Genomic DNA, 18,158 nt, shown 5'->3' on the forward strand with positions numbered 1-18,158 from the left:
CCACGGCGCACACAAGAAGCTCAACCGCGGCCGTTCTCCATCTTTCTTGCAACCATCTCTTTCATCCTCGCAGAAGTGTGAGTCTACTATCCCGCCCTTATTAACTTTCCGGCTTGGAAGTTAGTACTAACAGCTCTTTTGTAGTCCTATCTACGAAGATGAGAGCCAAGTGGAGAAAGAAGCGCGTCCGTCGCCTTAAGCGCAAGCGCAGAAAGATGCGTGCTCGCAGGTGAGTTACCTCGATTTATACCTTCTAATAATTGTTATGGCTCTCGATCGATGGCTGACTCGCAAATTCAGCAAATAAATTACTCGCCCCCTCCATCTCAGCTCTTCATGTGAAGACTCAGGTTGAACGCTAAACACGACAACAAAACAACGAAGAATTGCAACGACGTCACGATGATGATTGAACCTTCCTGATCGTTAACGTGGTTCCTTTCCTCTCGCCATCTCGAATCAAGGACCCTGTCTGGTTTTCTTACTCATTCTCGAAGTCGGAATCCGCCGTTTAACAACTCGGAACTTCGAAAATTCCGTTCCAATCCTTCGGATTCAATTTAAAACGTCTTCGATCTACACGACGGCTTGTTTCTCGCTATCGTGACCGGACAGTGGTGGGGATGCGTATTCGCGTGTCTCATTTACCTTGGAGTTGGGCAATGTGTTTGGTAGGGTTGGAAAGGGATCGGTTTTGATTATGTACCTATCATACGCCGATACCTTTTGAGCTTCCTATGGGGAACTGGTCAATATCTTATGTCTCGGGGTTTTCTGGCTATAACCAGAGAATTTCGGGCCGTGGAGAGGTTCCTTTGAGAATTCATTGCAATCAAAAAGTTCAAACGCAATTCTCTGATTTTCCATGCGTATTTACCGCTGTAGACTGTAGATCTAAATTTTCTACCCTCGAGCAGCTTCTTGTTCTTTTACCCACCCAGTGTCATTTGTCGGAACATTATATCTATATCTACGGTGATGGCTGATTGTGATTTGTGTGTCCCCGTGATCTGCACCGCAACCCACCCTCCATTCTCTCTCACTCTCCGCCTTCCTCTTCGAGACTCATTGACCGCCTTCAACTTTTTTTCTTTCGCGATTTTTCCCTCCGGTATATCGAACTCCACCTCTGTCGAGCCTGGAATTCTGCTGCATTCGACCTGCCTCAGATAGGATCCTCGAACTCTGCACAATGGTCTCCGACAAGGTCGAAAAGAAGCGCAAGCGCGCCTCTGACCGCCACGAGCGGCCCAGCAAAAAGCCTGCCCTGGGACTGCAAGATCTGCCTCCTCTGGCCTCCAGCGTCGTGGAGGATGATAGCGAACTTGCCCCGGTCATCGGTATGCTCCTCCCAACTTGCTTAGCTCTTGGTCAAAAAGAAGACTAGGAGAATCCGATTAGATGCTAATGCCTGTGGGCAAACTCAAAAGTGACCACTCCCGGCCTAAACGCACCCCGCAATCTCCGGCTTAAGCCCTATCTCAAAACCCGCAGCAAGACCTCTTCCACTTCGACGCGCAACAAGGGAATAGTCTCGTCTGAGCTGCTGCTCCAGTCTGCTGAGCACCCCAAGCTGGACTTTGTGGGTCGCGAGGCGGAGGAGGACGCCGACTCGCAGCTGAAGCACTACGTCGCAGTGGTCGACCCCGAGAACAAGACATGGCAGTTTGTCGAGGTCCGAAAAATGACGCTGCGCGGTGCGGTGCGGAAACTGCGCTCTATCGATGAAGAAGAAGAGGAGGAGGAAGAGGAGGAAGAGTTGGTATGTTTCTTTTTCTTTTCTCTCTTTGTTCTTGACTACCTTCATCTTTATATTATATTATGCAACGAAGGTCGATAAAACTAACGGTTTCTCTCTAACACCTAGCAAACCCTTCGTGCCCAACGCACTGAACTCACCAACACCTTCGGTACCAAGCAATCCCGCAAAGCGGCGCAATCTCTGGCCGAAAACGCACAGCTCTCCAACCTGCCTTCAGGGGCCGCCTCGGCCGCGGAGTCCGCCATTCTGTCCTCGATGCCGACGGAGGGCGTCAACGATATTGCCGCCAAGGCAGCCATGGTGCAGGCGCAAGTGCAGGCCAACAAGCCTATCCCGACGCCGCACCTGGACGCTGCTCACCCGGCAGAGGTATACCCGCTCTCGGAGCTGGTGCCCAACGGCGAGTCGACGCTCCGACAGCTGCCCGGTGTGCAAGAATGGATCGATACTGCCACATCCGGGGAACCCGTGGTCACGACCTCGCGGTACGTCTCGCGCCGCGTCGAGGCCGTCATCCAGTCCGGCAACACCACCCACCTCCAGATCCTCCGCTTCATCCTGCTGCTCCTCGAACTCAACCGCCATCTCAAACGCGACCCCAAGGGCGCCGGCCCCGGCAGCAAACGCCTTCCGCCCCGCAACGAGCTCCGCACCGTCCTGTCCGGCGGCACCTCTCCCACATCCGCGTCCTCCTCCGGCTCGTCCGAAGCCATCCCTGACCCGATCATCGACGCCATCCGCCGCAAGTTCGCCCCGGGAACCGGCGGCTCTCTTTCGCGCAACGACGTCACCTTCCTTCACACCACCATCTGCGCTCTGTCGCTGCACATCCCGCCCCAACCGGCCAAGGATGGCGGAAACAGCTCCCAGGGCGGCAACGCCCCCAACGAGCTGGCCACCGACCCCTCGGATCTGCGCGATGATCTTCACCTCGAGAGTCCTGTCATCCTGCAGTACTTCCGCGAGCTGGGCTGCCGCGTCGATAAACCCCGCGAGTCCGAGTTCGCCAAGTGGGGTATCAAGGGCGGCAAGGCTGAGGCGGCGGCTCGCAGAGTGGCCAGGTTGCGGATTCCTGTCGAATTTCCCAAGGTAAGCCGCGGTGGTGGGAAGAGACGCTAGTGGATAAACCCCCAAGCCACCCAAGAAGAAAGAATAACAATACCTCCCCAAATTATTATCTGGGCCCTTTTGTAAATTAGGAGGGAAATAAGAGCTTGAGGGGGTTGTCCCAATGCTTCAACCACCCCTACCTCCGCTAATTGGAGCGTCGTTCCTCCCAAAGTTTCTTTTTCAGTAACAAGGATGGATGTTTTACCATGTTCATATGCGCTGTGGTTGCATGGTCGAGCAAAGGGGAGTCAATCCGGAGTGGGCGGATCCTCAGCTACTGATAGCATTTGTTTGTTCAGACCCATAAAAAAAAGCATCTGGTCCTTTGTTTCGGGGCGTTTGATCGTCCCTTGGCGTCCTGGTTCCTGGTTGTTATGTCTTGTTTTGTGTGTTTGTATGTATGTCACGGTATGTCTTATGTATGTATTTGAAGTTATCTGGTGAGTGAGGTAGTTGGTAAGCGGCGAGGAAGTAGTTAACTACTAGAGACAGAGAGACACAGGGACTGCCTGGTGTTCCATGGGGACAATCTCTTGGATTCCGGGAGAGCATAATAATGACCTTTGTCGTCCTCTAGTTCTTTGTTTGATGTTGGTAGAATGGCCGATGTCGGGTGGATATTTATGTAGATAGTACTAGTAAATATGCGGTTGGAGATGCGGACAGACCCTCCCAACTCTCGTGTTGTCATCAGGCAATTGAAAACGGCACCCGGCATGGTGATACTACTTTATCCTCCACTAACAAGGACTGCATCACGATTTAGAATTCAATTAGTAGTCGAAGGAGGACGGCTGTATTTGATATCTAAAGCCAAGCACGCAGACTACCGGAACTAGTTCCTAAAGTTTCATTCATCAAGCATTGAATTTTAGTATATTGACTCTCCATTCCAATTTCATATCATTCATCATATGTTCACTTGACAAGGTAGTTAAGAGGTAGAAGTGATATAGATTGATGGCGAGAGTTCCCCCCTCGAGCATATAAGAGGTCATGCGATCCATGGTTATTACCAACAAAAGAGTGGACGTGGAGATAATGGCACTGTGCATCCACAAAATATAATTTCTCAAAACATGAGAATCCTCAAACTACATGAATCTAAGCGGCAACACCAACAGGGATTCCCGAGGCAGCAGCAGCAGGACGGATCTCAGCGGCGGCGGTCTGCATCCTGACAGTTGCCTGGGCGAGCAGCGCCTCGGCTGCCGCGTCCTGGAACTCCCGCTCAACGGCAGTCTCCAGAGATTCACCCTCGCGCAGTCCCAACTGGGCGTCCTCCCAAATAGGCTGGTTAGCGGCTTCGGCTCCCTCGACGCCGACGCCGACGAAACCGCCCTGAGCCTTCCAGTCGCTGGCGCGCTTGATACCCAGATCGGTCCAGACGGTTTGAAGCGCCTGAACCAGATGGTCGCGGTGTTCCTTCACGTGGCCCGGAGTGGGGGTGATGCGGAGTCGCTCTTCACCCCGAGGGACGGTGGGGTAATTGATGGCTTGGACGTAGATGCCGTGTTCCTCCAAGAGCTTGTCCGAAGCTTGCTTGGCCACCTCAGCGTCTCCAACTAGGAGGGGAATGATGTGAGAGGGGTTCGGGATAACGGGGATATCTAGCTCCTTAAGAGATTCCTTCACCGCCCGAGTATGCAACTGCTGCAAGACACGGTCCCGCTTGTACTCGGCTTGGTACTGGATGGCCGTGTCCGCGCCAGCCATGGTCGCAGGAGGCAATGAGGTAGTGAAAATAAATCCCGGCGCCAGAGAACGTATGGTATCCACCATGGCAGCGGAGCCAGCAATGTACCCACCAACACAGCCATACGCCTTACCCAAAGTACCAGTAATGATATCAATCCGGTCCATCACGGTGCCCTTGGTGCTACGAGGGGTCGCAGTGTCCTGAGAGGCGTAAATGTCGTAGTCGAGGTGCTCCGCAACTCCCGCACCGTGAGGACCGTACATGCCGACGGCGTGCACTTCATCGAGGAAAGTGATTGCCCCGTACTTGTCGGCCAAGTCGCAGATCTTCTCGATGGGGGCAATCGAACCGCACATGCTGTAGACGGATTCAAATGCAATAATCTTGGGGACATGCAGGGGCAAAGATGCCAATTTGTTCTCCAAGTCGACCAGGTCGTTGTGCTTGAACACCATCTTCTTAGCCCCAGAATGACGAATTCCCTGAATCATTGAGGCGTGGTTGAGACTGTCGGAGAGAATGACACAGTCGGGCATCTTACTACCCAGAGTTGCCAATGTAGCGTCATTGGCAACGAAGCAAGAGCTAAAGACCAAAGCGGCCTCCTTGTTGTGCAACTTAGCCAACGTGCCCTCGAGAGCTACTGCATGCTGGTTATGTCCGGAAATGTTTCTTGTACCACCCGCACCGGCGCCGTAGGTGTCCAGCGTGCGGTGCATGCTCTTGAGCACCTCCTGATTGCGGCCCATACCGAGATAGTCGTTGGAGCACCACACAGTCACCTTCTCCTCCTGGGAGGCCGTGTGGGCGCGGGGGAACTCCTTGGCCAGACGGTTGATGTTGTTGAAATAGCGGTACGACTTGTCCTTATGCTTCTTCTCCAGTTCGCCATTGTAGAAAGCATTGTAGTCGAAAGGCGCGACCTTCGGGGCGTCAGGACGGGGTCCCGTGACGGTTGCGCTAGGCGCTTCGAAGCGGCTTTTGGCAGCGGGGAAAGTGGGATCGACTATGAAGCAATGGTATTAGTATGAATTATCCGGAGAGAGGAAGTTTATCAAGTACCTCTCTGCGACTCCTTGTAGACATTAGGAGCAACATCTGCTCCATTCCCCGAGGTCGAATGCAAGCCGCGCTTGGTCGGAACAGGGCGGAAGTACTTGGGGTCCATGCCGGCGACGCCAGAGGTGAACCGCTTGGTGTTGGCCAAACGGGCACTTTGCACGGCCAGGGCCTTGCTCATGACAGGGCAGCGGCGGGCCAGAACCTGAAGGTTGGACATAGTACCGCCCCCGGAGCTGGTGCTAGGACGGGTCGCGGTGGACAGAGTGCGCAAAGTGGATGGGGAGGTGCGCTTGAGAAACGGGCACATGGCGCGGGACTGCTGGAGAAGCGACTCCATCGGGTGCGGTACGGCCCAAAGGCTCAAATTATAGCAATTGAGGAGAAGAAAAGTGAAAAACCCCTTGTTGGTAGTAGGCTGGTAGGGAGCCCGTGGGAGTGAGAGAAAAGAATTGGGTGGTTGAGAAGGATCAAGGTAAATCAGAAGAGAAATTGGGGGCAAAGGGAGAGGAAAAGGTGGAGTTAAAGTTCAAGAGTCTCTGACTGACTGACTGACTCTTCTTCGGAGGCAAAACACGCGGGATTTGCAAGGGATGATGGATCTGGAAGGAAAACCGGCGCGACTTGGCGGCTTACCTCATCGGGGAGGGCTGACGATTGAACGGGAGCTGATTGGTGCTGCGGTCCGGCTCGGGGTCGGAGTATGACTAAGAAAGGTGGTATCGGAGTTGGTCTCGGCATGGTCACGGGATTGCCAGTCTTTCGACCATTTCCTTTTTGGGACGAGGACAGATCAGTCCCTGTCCATTATTCGCCTATCAATAGACAAGTGAATGTAACTCAATTATTGTGGCAAGTTAAGGATACATCAAAATGTAAATTACTGAGTAGATAAACCAATTTCCAACTAAAAGAGTACCTCGGGAATTTGACAGTCACTGTGCACGCTTTGAGAGCCTCATGCCCTCCCCCTTCCCCCCTCCCCCCTTTTCCCCACATGCAACTCCACACTTGAAACAACAACAGATCTATCTTGCCATCGCCGCCTTATCTGTGGCTCTGCTTTTTTAAATTCCATTCGCCATACTTTATTGCTTTGTTTTCTTTCCCCCCCCCCAGGCCCTCCTGTCCCTGTCCGCTGCTCATTATCTCAGGGAACAACAACCCGTGTTAATGTTTTCATACATCACCAATGCTTCTTGTTAATACATGGTCCGGACATGATATCCGCAATTGAAAAGAAAAAAAAAACAAAGAAGCAACAAAGATAATCTGGTGTAATAATCCCAATCAGCGTGTAAAGCCCTAGCAACATCACAGATGAAACAAGAAAAGGAAACGAGAAAAAAAGAGCAGAAGAAAGGAGGAAAGAAAAGAGAAAAGAAGGTAGTGAATCCAACGCCGTCATTCCATCTCATCATGGAAAGGTCCTCGTAGTGTTAACTGGGTCCGAGGCCCCCGTCGCCGTCAATGAGACGCAGTCGCTCTTTCGTCGTCTTCGCCCGTTTCGACGTTCCTTTGCCGGTCCCGCGTCCACGGCCTCGCTTGGGGACTGGCGTGCCCGAGGGCGTACCCACGTTATCCGCTGCGGAGACCGGAGTTGCGGCGCCAGAGGGTTTTGCACTAGCATCGTCGAAGTTACCCTCACCTAAAGGAAAATCCGAGTTAGCCAATGTTTGCAGGTTGGGATCGTAGGGCGCCATACCTTCATGATACATATCATCCAGCGTGATATCCCTCTTCCTCTTCTGAGCCGCCTTCTTTCCTCCTTTACCAGCCCCAAACATCTCTCCGCGATCCAGGGCTTCTTTTTCCTTTTGTTCAATGAGCTCGGCTTGCTCGTCGTCCGCCAGCCACATGGCAATATCCTTAGTCCGGCTCTCCCGATTACGTGTGTTAAAGTCAACGCCACCAGCGGCACCACCGGTAATGACCACACGCTGCACCTCTTCCTTCTGCAACGCACGCTTCCGGATCCGCTCTTCGATGGTGCCTCGGGTGATGAGGCGATAGACCGTGACCTGCCTCGTTTGACCCAGACGGTGAGCACGGTCCATGGCTTGCGAATCGATAGTAGGGTTCCAATCCGAATCGTAGAAGATGACTGTATCGGCCGCGGTCAAGTTGATACCCAAACCACCCGCACGCGTGGATAGTAGGAACACGAAGATCTCCGGACGCTGTTGGAAATCCGCCACAGTATCACGACGATCCTCCAGCTTGGTGCTTCCATCCAAACGACAATACTTGTAATTGCGGTAGGTCAAGTACTCCTCCATCAGGTCGATCATACGTGTCATCTGGAAATACAGGAGCACACGATGCCCACCGGCCTTGAGCTCGCGCAAGAGTTCGTCGAGCTTGGCCAGTTTCCCTGAGTCCGTAACGAAGCGACGCATGGATGGCACCTCAATATGCGTGTAGCGGCCCTTGAGGGAAAGTGGCTTGGGCAGCATGGGTGGCAGAGAGTAGGGCGTAGGGTCTAGCTTCTGCTCTAGGATTTGCTGCTCCACCTGTTTCGAAGCAACACCGTACAAGGCATGGCGCAAAGAAACATTAAAGAAACTGTCTCTAGCCTCGTACATAGGAATCTGACTTGAGCTTGTGATGGTGATCGGCGGCGCCGAGGCTGCAGGGCCGGCCGAAGGCTCAATCAGTGATAGACCTTCGCGTTCAAACATAGACTCAGCAACGGTCATCAGATCCCGCATATAACCCTCGGCCGCGACTTCGTGCACCGCACGACCATCATTGCGGTCGAGAATGTTGAACATGGTATGGGGCAAGACTGATGCGGCTGTCCTGTCATCGTCGTACACGACTTTGAGTCTAGCCAGCCTGTTCGTTTGCTCACGGCGTCGAACAGCTCGCTCAAAGACACCAAGGCGTGACTGCTCGTATGCCTCACCCGGGGACGTATCCACAAACCGTAGGAACGAAAATGCCCCATTGTCCCGGACACTCTGCCTGATATTATCCGGAGCGAAGATGTTCATCATGTGGTTGAGATACTTTCCACGGAAGCCGGCATGCGCATTGTCGGGTCCTGCGACATTGACCCGACCGGCAGATCCACAGAGCAGGCGAGGCAATGGATACTCGATCAGGTTGCGGGTTGAATAGGCGACATCAACGTTCTGACCTTCTCTAACAAACGAAGCGGTTTCGGCAAAATGTGCGACCGAGAACGGGGATTTCGTTTCCGCACGCTCGAACAAATCCGGATGATTGCAGACCTTCCGGAACTGCATGACCAAGTTCATCAGTGTCGTGCTATCCGCTTCGTCTCCAACAGCGGCCTTTTCGATCAAGTCCATGATGCTAACCCGATTGCGCAGATTGGTATAGTACGCACGCTGGCGATAGGTGAGATCGCAGAAGATATCCTTCTCAACCTTATCTCCAAGCTCCTGTTGAACATGCTTCTTGACACGGCGAAGCATAAAGGGCTTCAAGATCATGTGCAGACGTCTCAGCTGGTCTTCATTAAGTTTCGTGTTACTTTGAGCGTGGGACTCGATGTCTTTGGAGAACCATTCGCTGAACTCGTCGTGAGAGTCGAACAATGTGGGCATGATAAAGTGCAGAAGAGCCCACAGTTCTTGCATGTTGTTCTGGATGGGAGTACCTGTTAGGAGGAGACGGTTACGGCAGGAGAAGCCGAGCAGGTTCTTCCAACGGGAACTCTGAGAAGACTTGATGGCCTGGGCTTCGTCGAGGATCATGTACTGCCACTTGACCTTTTGGAAGTATTGTGCATCCAGGACCACCAGCTGATACGAGGTGACCAACACATGAAATTCAGATTCCTTCGTGTATGTGATATGCTTTCGATCCCAGAACTTACGAAGGATCTTGCGGTCTTTGGCCGAGCCCCAGTACGGAAGAACCTTGATGTCCGGAACGAACTTGGTGATCTCCTGTTGCCAATTGTGCAGGGTTGAGGCTGGCGCAATGACCAAGAAAGGACCCCAGATGTTGTGGACTTCAGCGAGATAAGCCATGACTGAAATGGACTGAATGGTTTTTCCCAGACCCATCTCGTCGGCCAAGATACCGTTGATACCTTGCTCATACAGATTGACAAGCCAGTTCAAACCCTTGAGCTGATACTCCTTGAGCTTCGCCGTAAGCATGTTGGGCTGAGAGATCTCGATATCACCCAAGCTAGTAGGATTCTGAAAGTTCAGTTCGCCCTCGTCCAACGCAGCCATTTGGTTCTGGTCGTTGTTGAAGGCGCGGGCTCGATCCTGAGCCTGCTGAACGGCATTTTGCGCATTGGCCATAGCCGCCTGTCGCAAGGCCGTCTCATCCTCGGCATCGAAGTCGAGATCTTCGAAGTTGGTAACCTTGGCCCCAAGATCGGCGACACTGGGGGGCATATCCACCGTGTGATCTTGAGGTTTCCCAGGCTGGATGGTCTGATCAGAACCTTCCACGGCCGTGTCACCGGACTCGTCCCCTTCTGCACCTTTGATCTTGCGGCCAATAAAGTGAGAGTACAGCTCGGTCTGCGAGATAAGGAAGTTGAGCTTTCGTCTCTGACGATTAGCTTCACGCTCCGCTTCTGCCTTCTTGGCCGATTCAATCTCCTGCTTTTCGGCAAGGCGACGCAGATCACGTTCCTCACGTTCGTTACGCTTCCAAAAGGACATCATCTCACGCATGGTTCGTTTGGCCCGGGCTTGAGTGTCTTTCATGCTCTTGTTGGTGCGTTCTTGCCATTTGCGAGATTGCTTGCTAGCAAGTTGTGCTGTCTTGCGAAGATTCTCCTGGCGCGTGCTGAGTGACAGACCCTTGATGCGGTAGACCTTAGGGATGTCTTTACGAGCAATATCGCGCCAGATTTGCTCGTAGATCTGGTTGTAGCCCTTTGTCTCGAAGGCGGAAAGCGGCGCAGGTGTGGGCTCCTTGGATCGGCTGCCTTTGGTCGTCTCTTTCTTGATAGACTCCTTGCGAGGATCCTCTTTGGGTGCCAGAGGCAGCGCCTCGTCGTTCTCCATGGCTGCGTAAGCTGCTTCTGCTGCATCTTTCTCCGCTTGCTTTTGTTCTTTCGACTTCTTCGGGCGCGTGACGGGGCCGTTGCGTCCAGACTTGCGCCTGGAAGGAGAGTTCCGACCAATGTGGAAGGAACTGGTGGTGCCGCCTTCGAGGTTGGGCGCCAAGGGAGTGACCTCACTAATCTCCTCGGGGGCAGTGACACCCTCCAGTGCTCTCTTGGTAGTCTTGATTTTGCGCTGAGCCCTTTCGGCTTCACGGAGGAACTTAGCCTTTTCGGCAGAGTCCTGCGCCTCATTTGCTTTGAGCTCTGCCTCCAGCTTCTTCTGCATCTCCATGCGCACAGTATTCTCGCGTCGCCGCTTTCGCTGCATATCCTTTTTGCGTTCCTTCTCATCTTGAATCTCTTTGGCTTGTACTTCGGCGATGACTGACGACTCGTTCGCGAGTCTGAATCGATCCATTCCAGCCTCGGCTTGCTTCTCAAGGGACTTCGCGAAGGCTGATAGGAATTGGTGGCGTCGTCGCTGCAAAAAAATGTTAGCTTGCCAGGCCCAATGGACGAGCGCACGGTATACAGACCTTGCGCCGAATCAATTCCGTTTGCTCTGTCAGAAGGGCACGCTTTTTGCTTTTGGCCTTGTATTCTTGATACTGTCTCTCATATCCGGGGGCTTCCACGTCACTTTTATCGGCGTTCGCCATATCGACTATGGCGCGGTTGAGAGCCTCCGCCTCTCCTTCCGTCAAGGCCTGGCGAGAAACAGCAGCGCGGGAAGAGGAAGAGGGTTTCGTGGACTCCGCAATGCCATTAGTGGTTGAGGTCCGCGAGTCGGACACCCTGGACTCTGGGTCGACGTTGCGACGGCGCTTCTCTTGGGAAGGTTTCTTTTCTAATCTCGGTAGAGTCGGACCCGAGGTCTCTTTGTCTTTGCTCTTGATGTAGGCGATCGGACTAGGCATCGTCGACGGAGTGTTGAAAGTGTCTGAGGCGGTTGGTGTCGGCGCGATAGAAGTTGATGCAGAGTCAAGAGGCGACTGCTTTTTTGGTGGAGACTGTCGGGAAGGCGGGTTGCGCTCTTCTGCTGGTCCAGCCAAAATGCTCGCAAAAGACATGGGATCTGGTTTCTAAAAGACGCAGGAGAATCAACATCAGCTACTGTGCACTGCCAGATATCCCATCGGGAACAGAAAGACAACTTACAGTTTCCTTGGGAGGGGAATGCCTAGACTCTCGCATCATGGGAGATGAGTACGCCGCGACTCCGTGACCCCCCATGGGGTAAGAGGAATCTGCTTCTTTCTTTGGAGAAACCTGCGAATGACTGTCGGGCCGACCAGAGGGACGAGCGTGGGAGGGAGTAGAATGACCGTAGGGGGCCGCGCCGTTGCCCGACAAGACGGAATTAGAGTAGGGCCGAGGCAGGGGGAATTGCGGCGTGCCAGCCGAGGAATGGGCCTGATACTGTGAAGATGTATCCGGTGGATGAGACGAGGGAGCAGCGCCATTTAACGGAGGCAGCGTGGCCGGCAATGGAGATGGCGCATGCGAGAAGTGAGGGCTCCTGGCCATACTGGATTGAGGGGGAAAGGCCGGGGGCGTCTGCGGCGGGTGCTGTTGAAATTGATCATTGTTGCTGGGGTAGAAGGGACGGTTCTTGTTCGGAGAAGAATAGGCGGGATAACGAGACTGCTGGGTAGGAGACTGAGGATTGTACGGCGGAGCTCCCGTCATGATTACCGCGTATGCCGGGGGATGAAGAGGCGGCGGCGAAGGTGACGGGCAGCAGTGATGGGGGGGGGAGGGAGGAAGAGGAGTTTTAGAACAAGGACCGTCGCGATGGACGAAGGCTGGCCATGCGCGAAGGGGATGGGGAAGGAAGGTGGTCTTGGAGGTTTTAGCGCACGGAGATCTCGAGGTGAAGGGCGATCACGCGTCCGTCCGTTAGTTGTTCGCCGTCCAGCTAGAGTTCCCTGCGTTAAGAGGAATTAATTCTGAGTGGCCGATTTGGAGGGAGAAGTGGAGCCAAGAGGACAGGCAAGGATGGAGATGGAGATGGAAGATGGGAGGGGAAGATGATGGAGAAAGGTGGGAGGAGGAGGATGACGATGACGACGATGATGGTAAAAGAGAAAAGAAGGACGAAAAGAAAAGTGAGCGGATAAAGGGAGGCAGGATTGATTTTGCCTACCGGATGGACAGGAATCTGTCGGCGGTTGGTGGAGGAGGAGGGTTTTCTTGGTGAGGGAGGAAGCCAGCCAACAACTTAATCCTCACGACGGGGTTCCATAGAAGGGAGCGTGAATGAATAGATGACAATGACTTGCTTGGGGCAGATTTGATTTGGGAAGAAGAATTACAACCAGCTACCATGATCTGTAGAGATGGGTAAAACCATGAGGGGCAAAATCTCGCCAGTTTGGTTTTCTTTCCGTGGGAAGGAGGCTTTGTCGGGATAGCCGTGTAGATAGAATCGAACAGAGGTGTATGGCTGAGATGTATGTGTTATGTGTAGATATGGGTGAAAGATTGATGCTAAGGAGTGGTCAGAGGTAATTGAAGAGGCAACGAATTGAAGGGGCCGTGGAACGAATGAAAGGAAGAGAAGAGAAGAAGAAGTTGAAGTTGAAGTTGTTGAAGTCTTTGAACAAACACTCCATCGATCCAAATCATCCATCCATCAGCTGCAATTGACTCCGAATTGGGTCTTTTTCCAGCCTCGGAGACAGCTCGTTCCTGCCTATTCGGGCCGGGTGTTCTATCCAGAATCCACCCGGCTGTGGCTGTGCTGTGCGGTATAGTGCTGTATAGGTATTTCCATTACACGGGCTTAGATTACCACTAGTTGATCTGATTCTCTTGGAGGTTATGGTAAGGTAATGGCGACCTGAGATCGATACAGCACCACCTTACAAAGTACTCCGGACTGAGTACTCGATGGTGATGATGGCTGCATTGCATGGAAAGCCAGTATGACATGCGACTCCCGCGCATAAGGGCCACCCCCATGCGATGTACTCCGTAGTGAATGGGAGATTATCAGGGGGGCCGTCCAGGAGGTCCTCAATCGGCCAATTCGCGGTATATAAGACCGTGCATGTTTGTCGCTTGGATTTTGAGCATCCACTCAACCTTGAACATACGATATGTTCCGAACATTCAGGCCTGAGGCATCAACCCTCCCAGACTTGCTCATTGACTACTCAGTCTTCTCGTACTTTTCGTACTTTTTATGAATGAGTGCAGAGTGCATGCAGCTGCCATTGACATTCACTCTGTGGATCAAAGGGGAATTGGATCTTGACCCCGAAGCAAGAGCCGAAGCAACGTCGGGGGAGGGGGGGGGGCCAGGGCGGAGATGCGAAATCTGACCTAATGCAATAGCAGGCTTTGATAATACCCTCAGTTCGCCGTGGGATGCGGAGAAACAAATCCTCGACGATCACGGATGATGACGTTTACCAAGCCCATTCAATTGATGTCTGAGGTTGACGGGGAAGCTAATGACTGTAAGTTACAGAAAAGGAGAGAAAAAAAAGAGAATGAATAGCATCATTCATCACCGAGTATCGCCAGGGGGGGGGGGGCAGAGGGAGGAGAGATCTACACAGTATACAGTTATCTACGGAATACCGACTCGGTAACTGATTCCATCCGCCCCTGCTTCTCCTTCCCCTCTCGTATCTTTGGGAAAATCGCTCAGCAAACAGGACCGGGATCCCAGTGTCAACCTCAGTGTTATTTGTGCAGCTCCCTCCGTCCGATTGTCTAGGCTGACGGCCACCATACGACGTCACTTGGAGCGCGCTTCGGCCGGGACGGAATCACCCCACCTGCTGTAAAGTGAAGTGACTGGCGTTTACTGCCCACTTACTGCCTCTCCCCCCCCACTAAACCCTGAAATGTGAATGTCAGGTTGTCTCACTATGGTTCGTTGTCTGTGGTGTTGTTCTCTACTCGGAATCATATAAAGTCTTGTCTTTTCGCTCTCTTTTTCTCTCTGATCCATTCCAACTAACACAACATCGGTTTCTACTTCCACTTTCAATTCTACATACAAAGATCACTCTTTATCTCTCCTCCCCCCCCACCAAAATCAAAACCTCTGCAATCCCTGCTACCAATCTCAAATCACCTAATCCCCTCAATCACCACCAACATGTCTTCCCCTCCCGAGATTCCAGAGACTCAATGGGCTCAAGTCATCGAAGAAAAGGGCCACCCCCCGGTCTACAAACAGATCCCCGTCGGCAAGCCTGGTCCGGATCAGATCCTCGTCAAGATCCGTTACACGGGAGTCTGCCACACCGACCTACACGCTATGAAGGGTGACTGGCCGCTGCCCCTCAAGCAGCCGCTGGTCGGCGGCCACGAAGGCGCCGGCATCGTCGTGGCCCGGGGCGAGCTTGTCACCGAGTTTGAGATTGGCGACCACGCCGGCATCAAGTGGCTGAACGGCTCGTGCCTGGCCTGTGAATTCTGCAAGCAGGCCGAAGAGCCCCTCTGTCCCGACGCATCGCTCTCCGGCTACACCGTCGACGGCACCTTCCAGCAATATGCCCTGGCCAAGGCAAGTCACGCCTCCAAGCTCCCCAAGGAGGTGCCCCTGGACGCCGTGGCCCCAATTCTCTGCGCCGGTATCACCGTGTACAAGGGACTGAAGGAGTCCGGGGTCCGGCCCGGCCAGACCGTAGCCATTGTCGGAGCCGGAGGTGGTCTGGGCTCGTTAGCCTTGCAGTATGCGAAGGCCATGGGACTGCGCACCATTGCTATCGATGGCGGCGAAGAGAAGAAGGAGATGTGCCACAAGTTGGGATCAGAGGTAAACCGTCCACACCCTGTCTGGAAAAACATTCCAAAACGAACAGTAAAGAAAGAAGAAGACTGACCAAAGACCCCACACCTTTAGGCCTACATTGATTTCACCACCTCCAACGACGTAGTCGCCGATGTCAAAGCTGCCACCCCCGAGGGTCTTGGTGCTCACGCTGTCATCCTCTTGGCCGTGGCCGAGAAGCCCTTCCAGCAGGCGACCGAGTACGTACGCTCGCGTGGTAGCGTCGTTGCCATTGGCCTGCCCGGCAATGCCTTCCTGCGTGCTCCCGTCTTCAACACGGTCGTTCGCATGATCAACATCAAGGGCAGCTATGTCGGTAACCGCCAGGATGGCGTCGAGGCCGTCGATTTCTTCGCCCGCGGCCTGATCAACGCTCCCTTCAAGACGGCGCCTCTGAAGGATCTCCCTCGTATCTTTGAATTGATGGGTACGTTTTTGCCCTTCCCCTTCCTTCCATCTCGACATTCTCGTCCCCCCTTCAAGACGTATGCAAAAGGAAAGACTAACGCTCGTGAACGGAAACAGAACAAGGCAAGATCGCTGGCCGTTATGTCCTCGAAGTGCCCGAGTAAACCAGGGCCTTATGTGACGGGGCTACAATTGTAGTGGCTTTTTCTCGCGGGATCATGATAGTATCCGTTCAGGAGGGTGATGATGCGGACCTCGCGAGCTTTCTTTCTGTTTGCACTCCCTTTTCTCTTGCGCTCTCCGACCCTCCAGCAGTTGATGTCAATTACAGGAGTGTCAATGGGGTATCTTACGATGTAATGTATTTTTCAAAGCATACTAGCAATTCAATCCCGCCAGTCAGTCATGTCTGGGCATGACATTTTACTTCTCCCTCTCCTCTTCTTCATGCGGGAGCCGCGTCTCGGACGGACTCAATGTCCCTTTCACAGTCGCCTGCGGACCTTTTACACCTTGCGACCGTAGACAGCATAGTAGAACAGCGCCCCAGGCCACACGGGCCCCGTTGATCACAAGAGTGTAATTCAGATTCGCAGCTATAGTATCATGAAGGTTAGTGTCAAATTATTCTATGGCCCAGACGCGAGGATAGAAAAATGTCTGAGAGATTGGGAGAAAGGCCCAAGACAGGGGAGGCGAAGCGGAAACTTACGAGTTGGATTGGGTCCTTCGGTAGGAAACATGCTCAGGACAATGGCGAAAGCCAGAAACACTATCGCGGTGATAGCAATGGGCTCGCTCAGCCAGCCCGTATAGAACTCCCCAGGGTGGAATCGGTCTCGACCCCAAACAAGCCGGGGGGAGGATGGGGAGACCATCCAGGCCAGATCGTTGCCGGCAACGGCTCAGTATTAGATCTCCATCGAGAGGGTGCACCTGACGGCAACTCACTTGAGCCATAGGTCGTCCAAACTTGGAGTCCAAAACCGCTGCCATTATTGCCAGAGAGACAAATCCCAGCAGACCACCGAGCCCTGCGGACCAGACAGTCCCCAATGACACCGCTCGTGCAGCATGGGTGGCCTCCTCACTCATCTGAACACAGGAATCGAACGCCCCAGTCGTCCAAATGGGCGACAACCACGCGATCATGAAGCTCCAGCCCTCGGGTCAGGCGGTGAGGCCAAAGACATACTGTAGGTACTCGAGTTCAACCGCCCCCCGCGAACTGCTTTCCCAATGGGTAGAGCGAGAGCAGTGGCCAAAACTAGGCCCACGTTGAGGAAATATGCAGACGGACTGGGTTTTCGGCATCATCCGCGCGAAGAAGATAGCGACCAGGCTGTATCCGATGACAAAGCTCAAAGGATTTTTCCACTTCTCTCCGCTGAAGTAATGAGTCCAGAAGTACAGACCGCCAGCTGTAGGCATGGCAGATGCTAGATCGGCCTAGGGGACATTGCACGGTGAGCTCCCGACTGGGAAAAATGGCAGAAGGATGAGAAGACGCATACCATAGTCAATGCAACTTTGAAGATCTGCGCACTCGCAGCAAACCACCCTAGGGCTAGAGTCAGACCGTTGCCTAGTGCCATATCACATTAGATCAGGGACAGAGACCGTCTCCTACGGTGCGTCAGCCAAAGCTCTTTGGTCATCCAGCCCGGCATCAAGCGAGCATTTGTGTAAGCCGAACGAACGGGGAGCATGTACCCAAACCATACCCACATGTCCTGCCGGGATGGAATACAACAAGGTCGATGCGATTGACGGTAGCAGTCCGATGATACTGAATGCAATGGCGAATCCCTGCACAGTCGAATAATGCCTGCGCAGCTCCTGCTTGTATCCCAGCGCCGCTGTCTTCATCAGTACGGACGACCCATATAACAAGTCAGCGAACGAACCCAAGAGCTGCATATCGTGCATATCGCCTCATTCCAGCGAAATTCCCTCGTCCACCGCCGGAGGAGCTTTAGACTTCATCGAGTTCATATTCTGGGACTTCTCTGCCATGGGTGATAGAATCTGGACAGGACAACAGGCAAGCAAAGTAAGGGGAAAGAGGAAAAAGAGAAAGCGGGAGAGAGAACTTATAGAACGTCTCGGTCTTATCTATCGACAGAGATGTCATATCTAGATTGCTGTTCAATTCACCACTGAGGAAGGAGGCTAAGGTTCGAACGTTCTTGAGATTCAAAATGGCGGAATAGTGGTATCTAGGAGTGGAAGGATTCCTTGCCTCTCCCCAGTTTCCCCCTGCTACCAAGTCTCCAGCTCCATG

General features: G+C 53.3%; 6 protein-coding genes across 6 annotated transcripts; 2 read left to right on the top strand and 4 right to left on the bottom strand.

The window, feature by feature from the left end:
* Positions 1–1,123: 1,123 nt before the first annotated feature.
* Positions 1,124–3,368, top strand: BP01DRAFT_418311 (DNA-directed RNA polymerase I subunit RPA49). Its single transcript, XM_025579319.1, has 3 exons — positions 1,124–1,340; positions 1,431–1,762; positions 1,868–3,368. Exons 1-3 carry the CDS (start codon positions 1,193–1,195, stop codon positions 2,879–2,881), a joined length of 1,494 nt encoding a protein of 497 aa, XP_025428039.1. The 5' UTR covers positions 1,124–1,192; the 3' UTR covers positions 2,882–3,368.
* A 367-nt stretch (positions 3,369–3,735) lies between these two features.
* On the bottom strand, positions 3,736–6,186 carry hemA (5-aminolevulinic acid synthase HemA). The gene is made up of 2 exons (XM_025572885.1): positions 5,634–6,186; positions 3,736–5,577 (listed from the first exon to the last, which is right to left on the bottom strand). Exons 1-2 carry the CDS (start codon positions 5,968–5,970, stop codon positions 3,977–3,979), a joined length of 1,938 nt encoding a protein of 645 aa, XP_025428040.1. The 5' UTR covers positions 5,971–6,186; the 3' UTR covers positions 3,736–3,976.
* An 883-nt stretch (positions 6,187–7,069) lies between these two features.
* On the bottom strand, positions 7,070–12,363 carry ino80 (chromatin-remodeling ATPase INO80; the record flags this gene model as incomplete). The annotated part of the gene is made up of 3 exons (XM_025576509.1): positions 7,070–11,155; positions 11,211–11,756; positions 11,833–12,363. 3 exons carry the CDS (start codon positions 12,361–12,363, stop codon positions 7,070–7,072), a joined length of 5,163 nt encoding a protein of 1,720 aa, XP_025428041.1.
* A 2,425-nt stretch (positions 12,364–14,788) lies between these two features.
* Positions 14,789–16,038, top strand: BP01DRAFT_385906 (zinc-dependent alcohol dehydrogenase; the record flags this gene model as incomplete). The annotated part of the gene is made up of 3 exons (XM_025577639.1): positions 14,789–15,451; positions 15,539–15,893; positions 15,992–16,038. The coding sequence occupies 3 exons, from the start codon at positions 14,789–14,791 to the stop codon at positions 16,036–16,038; spliced, it is 1,065 nt and encodes a 354-aa protein (XP_025428042.1).
* Positions 16,039–16,297: 259 nt separating this feature from the next.
* On the bottom strand, positions 16,298–16,752 carry BP01DRAFT_385907 (uncharacterized protein; the record flags this gene model as incomplete). The annotated part of the gene is made up of 2 exons (XM_025577640.1): positions 16,298–16,470; positions 16,587–16,752. The coding sequence occupies 2 exons, from the start codon at positions 16,750–16,752 to the stop codon at positions 16,298–16,300; spliced, it is 339 nt and encodes a 112-aa protein (XP_025428043.1).
* A 292-nt stretch (positions 16,753–17,044) lies between these two features.
* BP01DRAFT_385908 (uncharacterized protein) lies at positions 17,045–17,803 on the bottom strand (the record flags this gene model as incomplete). Its single annotated transcript, XM_025577641.1, has 4 exons — positions 17,045–17,323; positions 17,389–17,459; positions 17,599–17,733; positions 17,782–17,803. 4 exons carry the CDS (start codon positions 17,801–17,803, stop codon positions 17,045–17,047), a joined length of 507 nt encoding a protein of 168 aa, XP_025428044.1.
* Between the last annotated feature and the right edge of the window lie 355 nt (positions 17,804–18,158).

The sequence above is a fragment of the Aspergillus saccharolyticus genome (genome assembly GCF_003184585.1).
Source record: "Aspergillus saccharolyticus JOP 1030-1 unplaced genomic scaffold BP01scaffold_39, whole genome shotgun sequence".
Classification (NCBI taxonomy): domain Eukaryota; kingdom Fungi; phylum Ascomycota; class Eurotiomycetes; order Eurotiales; family Aspergillaceae; genus Aspergillus; species Aspergillus saccharolyticus.

Coding starts and splice junctions, on each gene's coding strand:
- BP01DRAFT_418311 (XM_025579319.1), top strand. CDS start 1,193: ATGGTCTCCGACAAGGTCGAAAAGAAGCGCAAGCGCGCCTCTGACCGC. Junction 1,341..1,430: donor CGAACTTGCCCCGGTCATCG/GTATGCTCCTCC, acceptor CAAACTCAAAAG/TGACCACTCCCGGCCTAAAC. Junction 1,763..1,867: donor AGGAAGAGGAGGAAGAGTTG/GTATGTTTCTTT, acceptor TCTAACACCTAG/CAAACCCTTCGTGCCCAACG.
- hemA (XM_025572885.1), bottom strand. CDS start 5,970: ATGGAGTCGCTTCTCCAGCAGTCCCGCGCCATGTGCCCGTTTCTCAAG. Junction 5,578..5,633: donor CTACAAGGAGTCGCAGAGAG/GTACTTGATAAA, acceptor ATTGCTTCATAG/TCGATCCCACTTTCCCCGCT.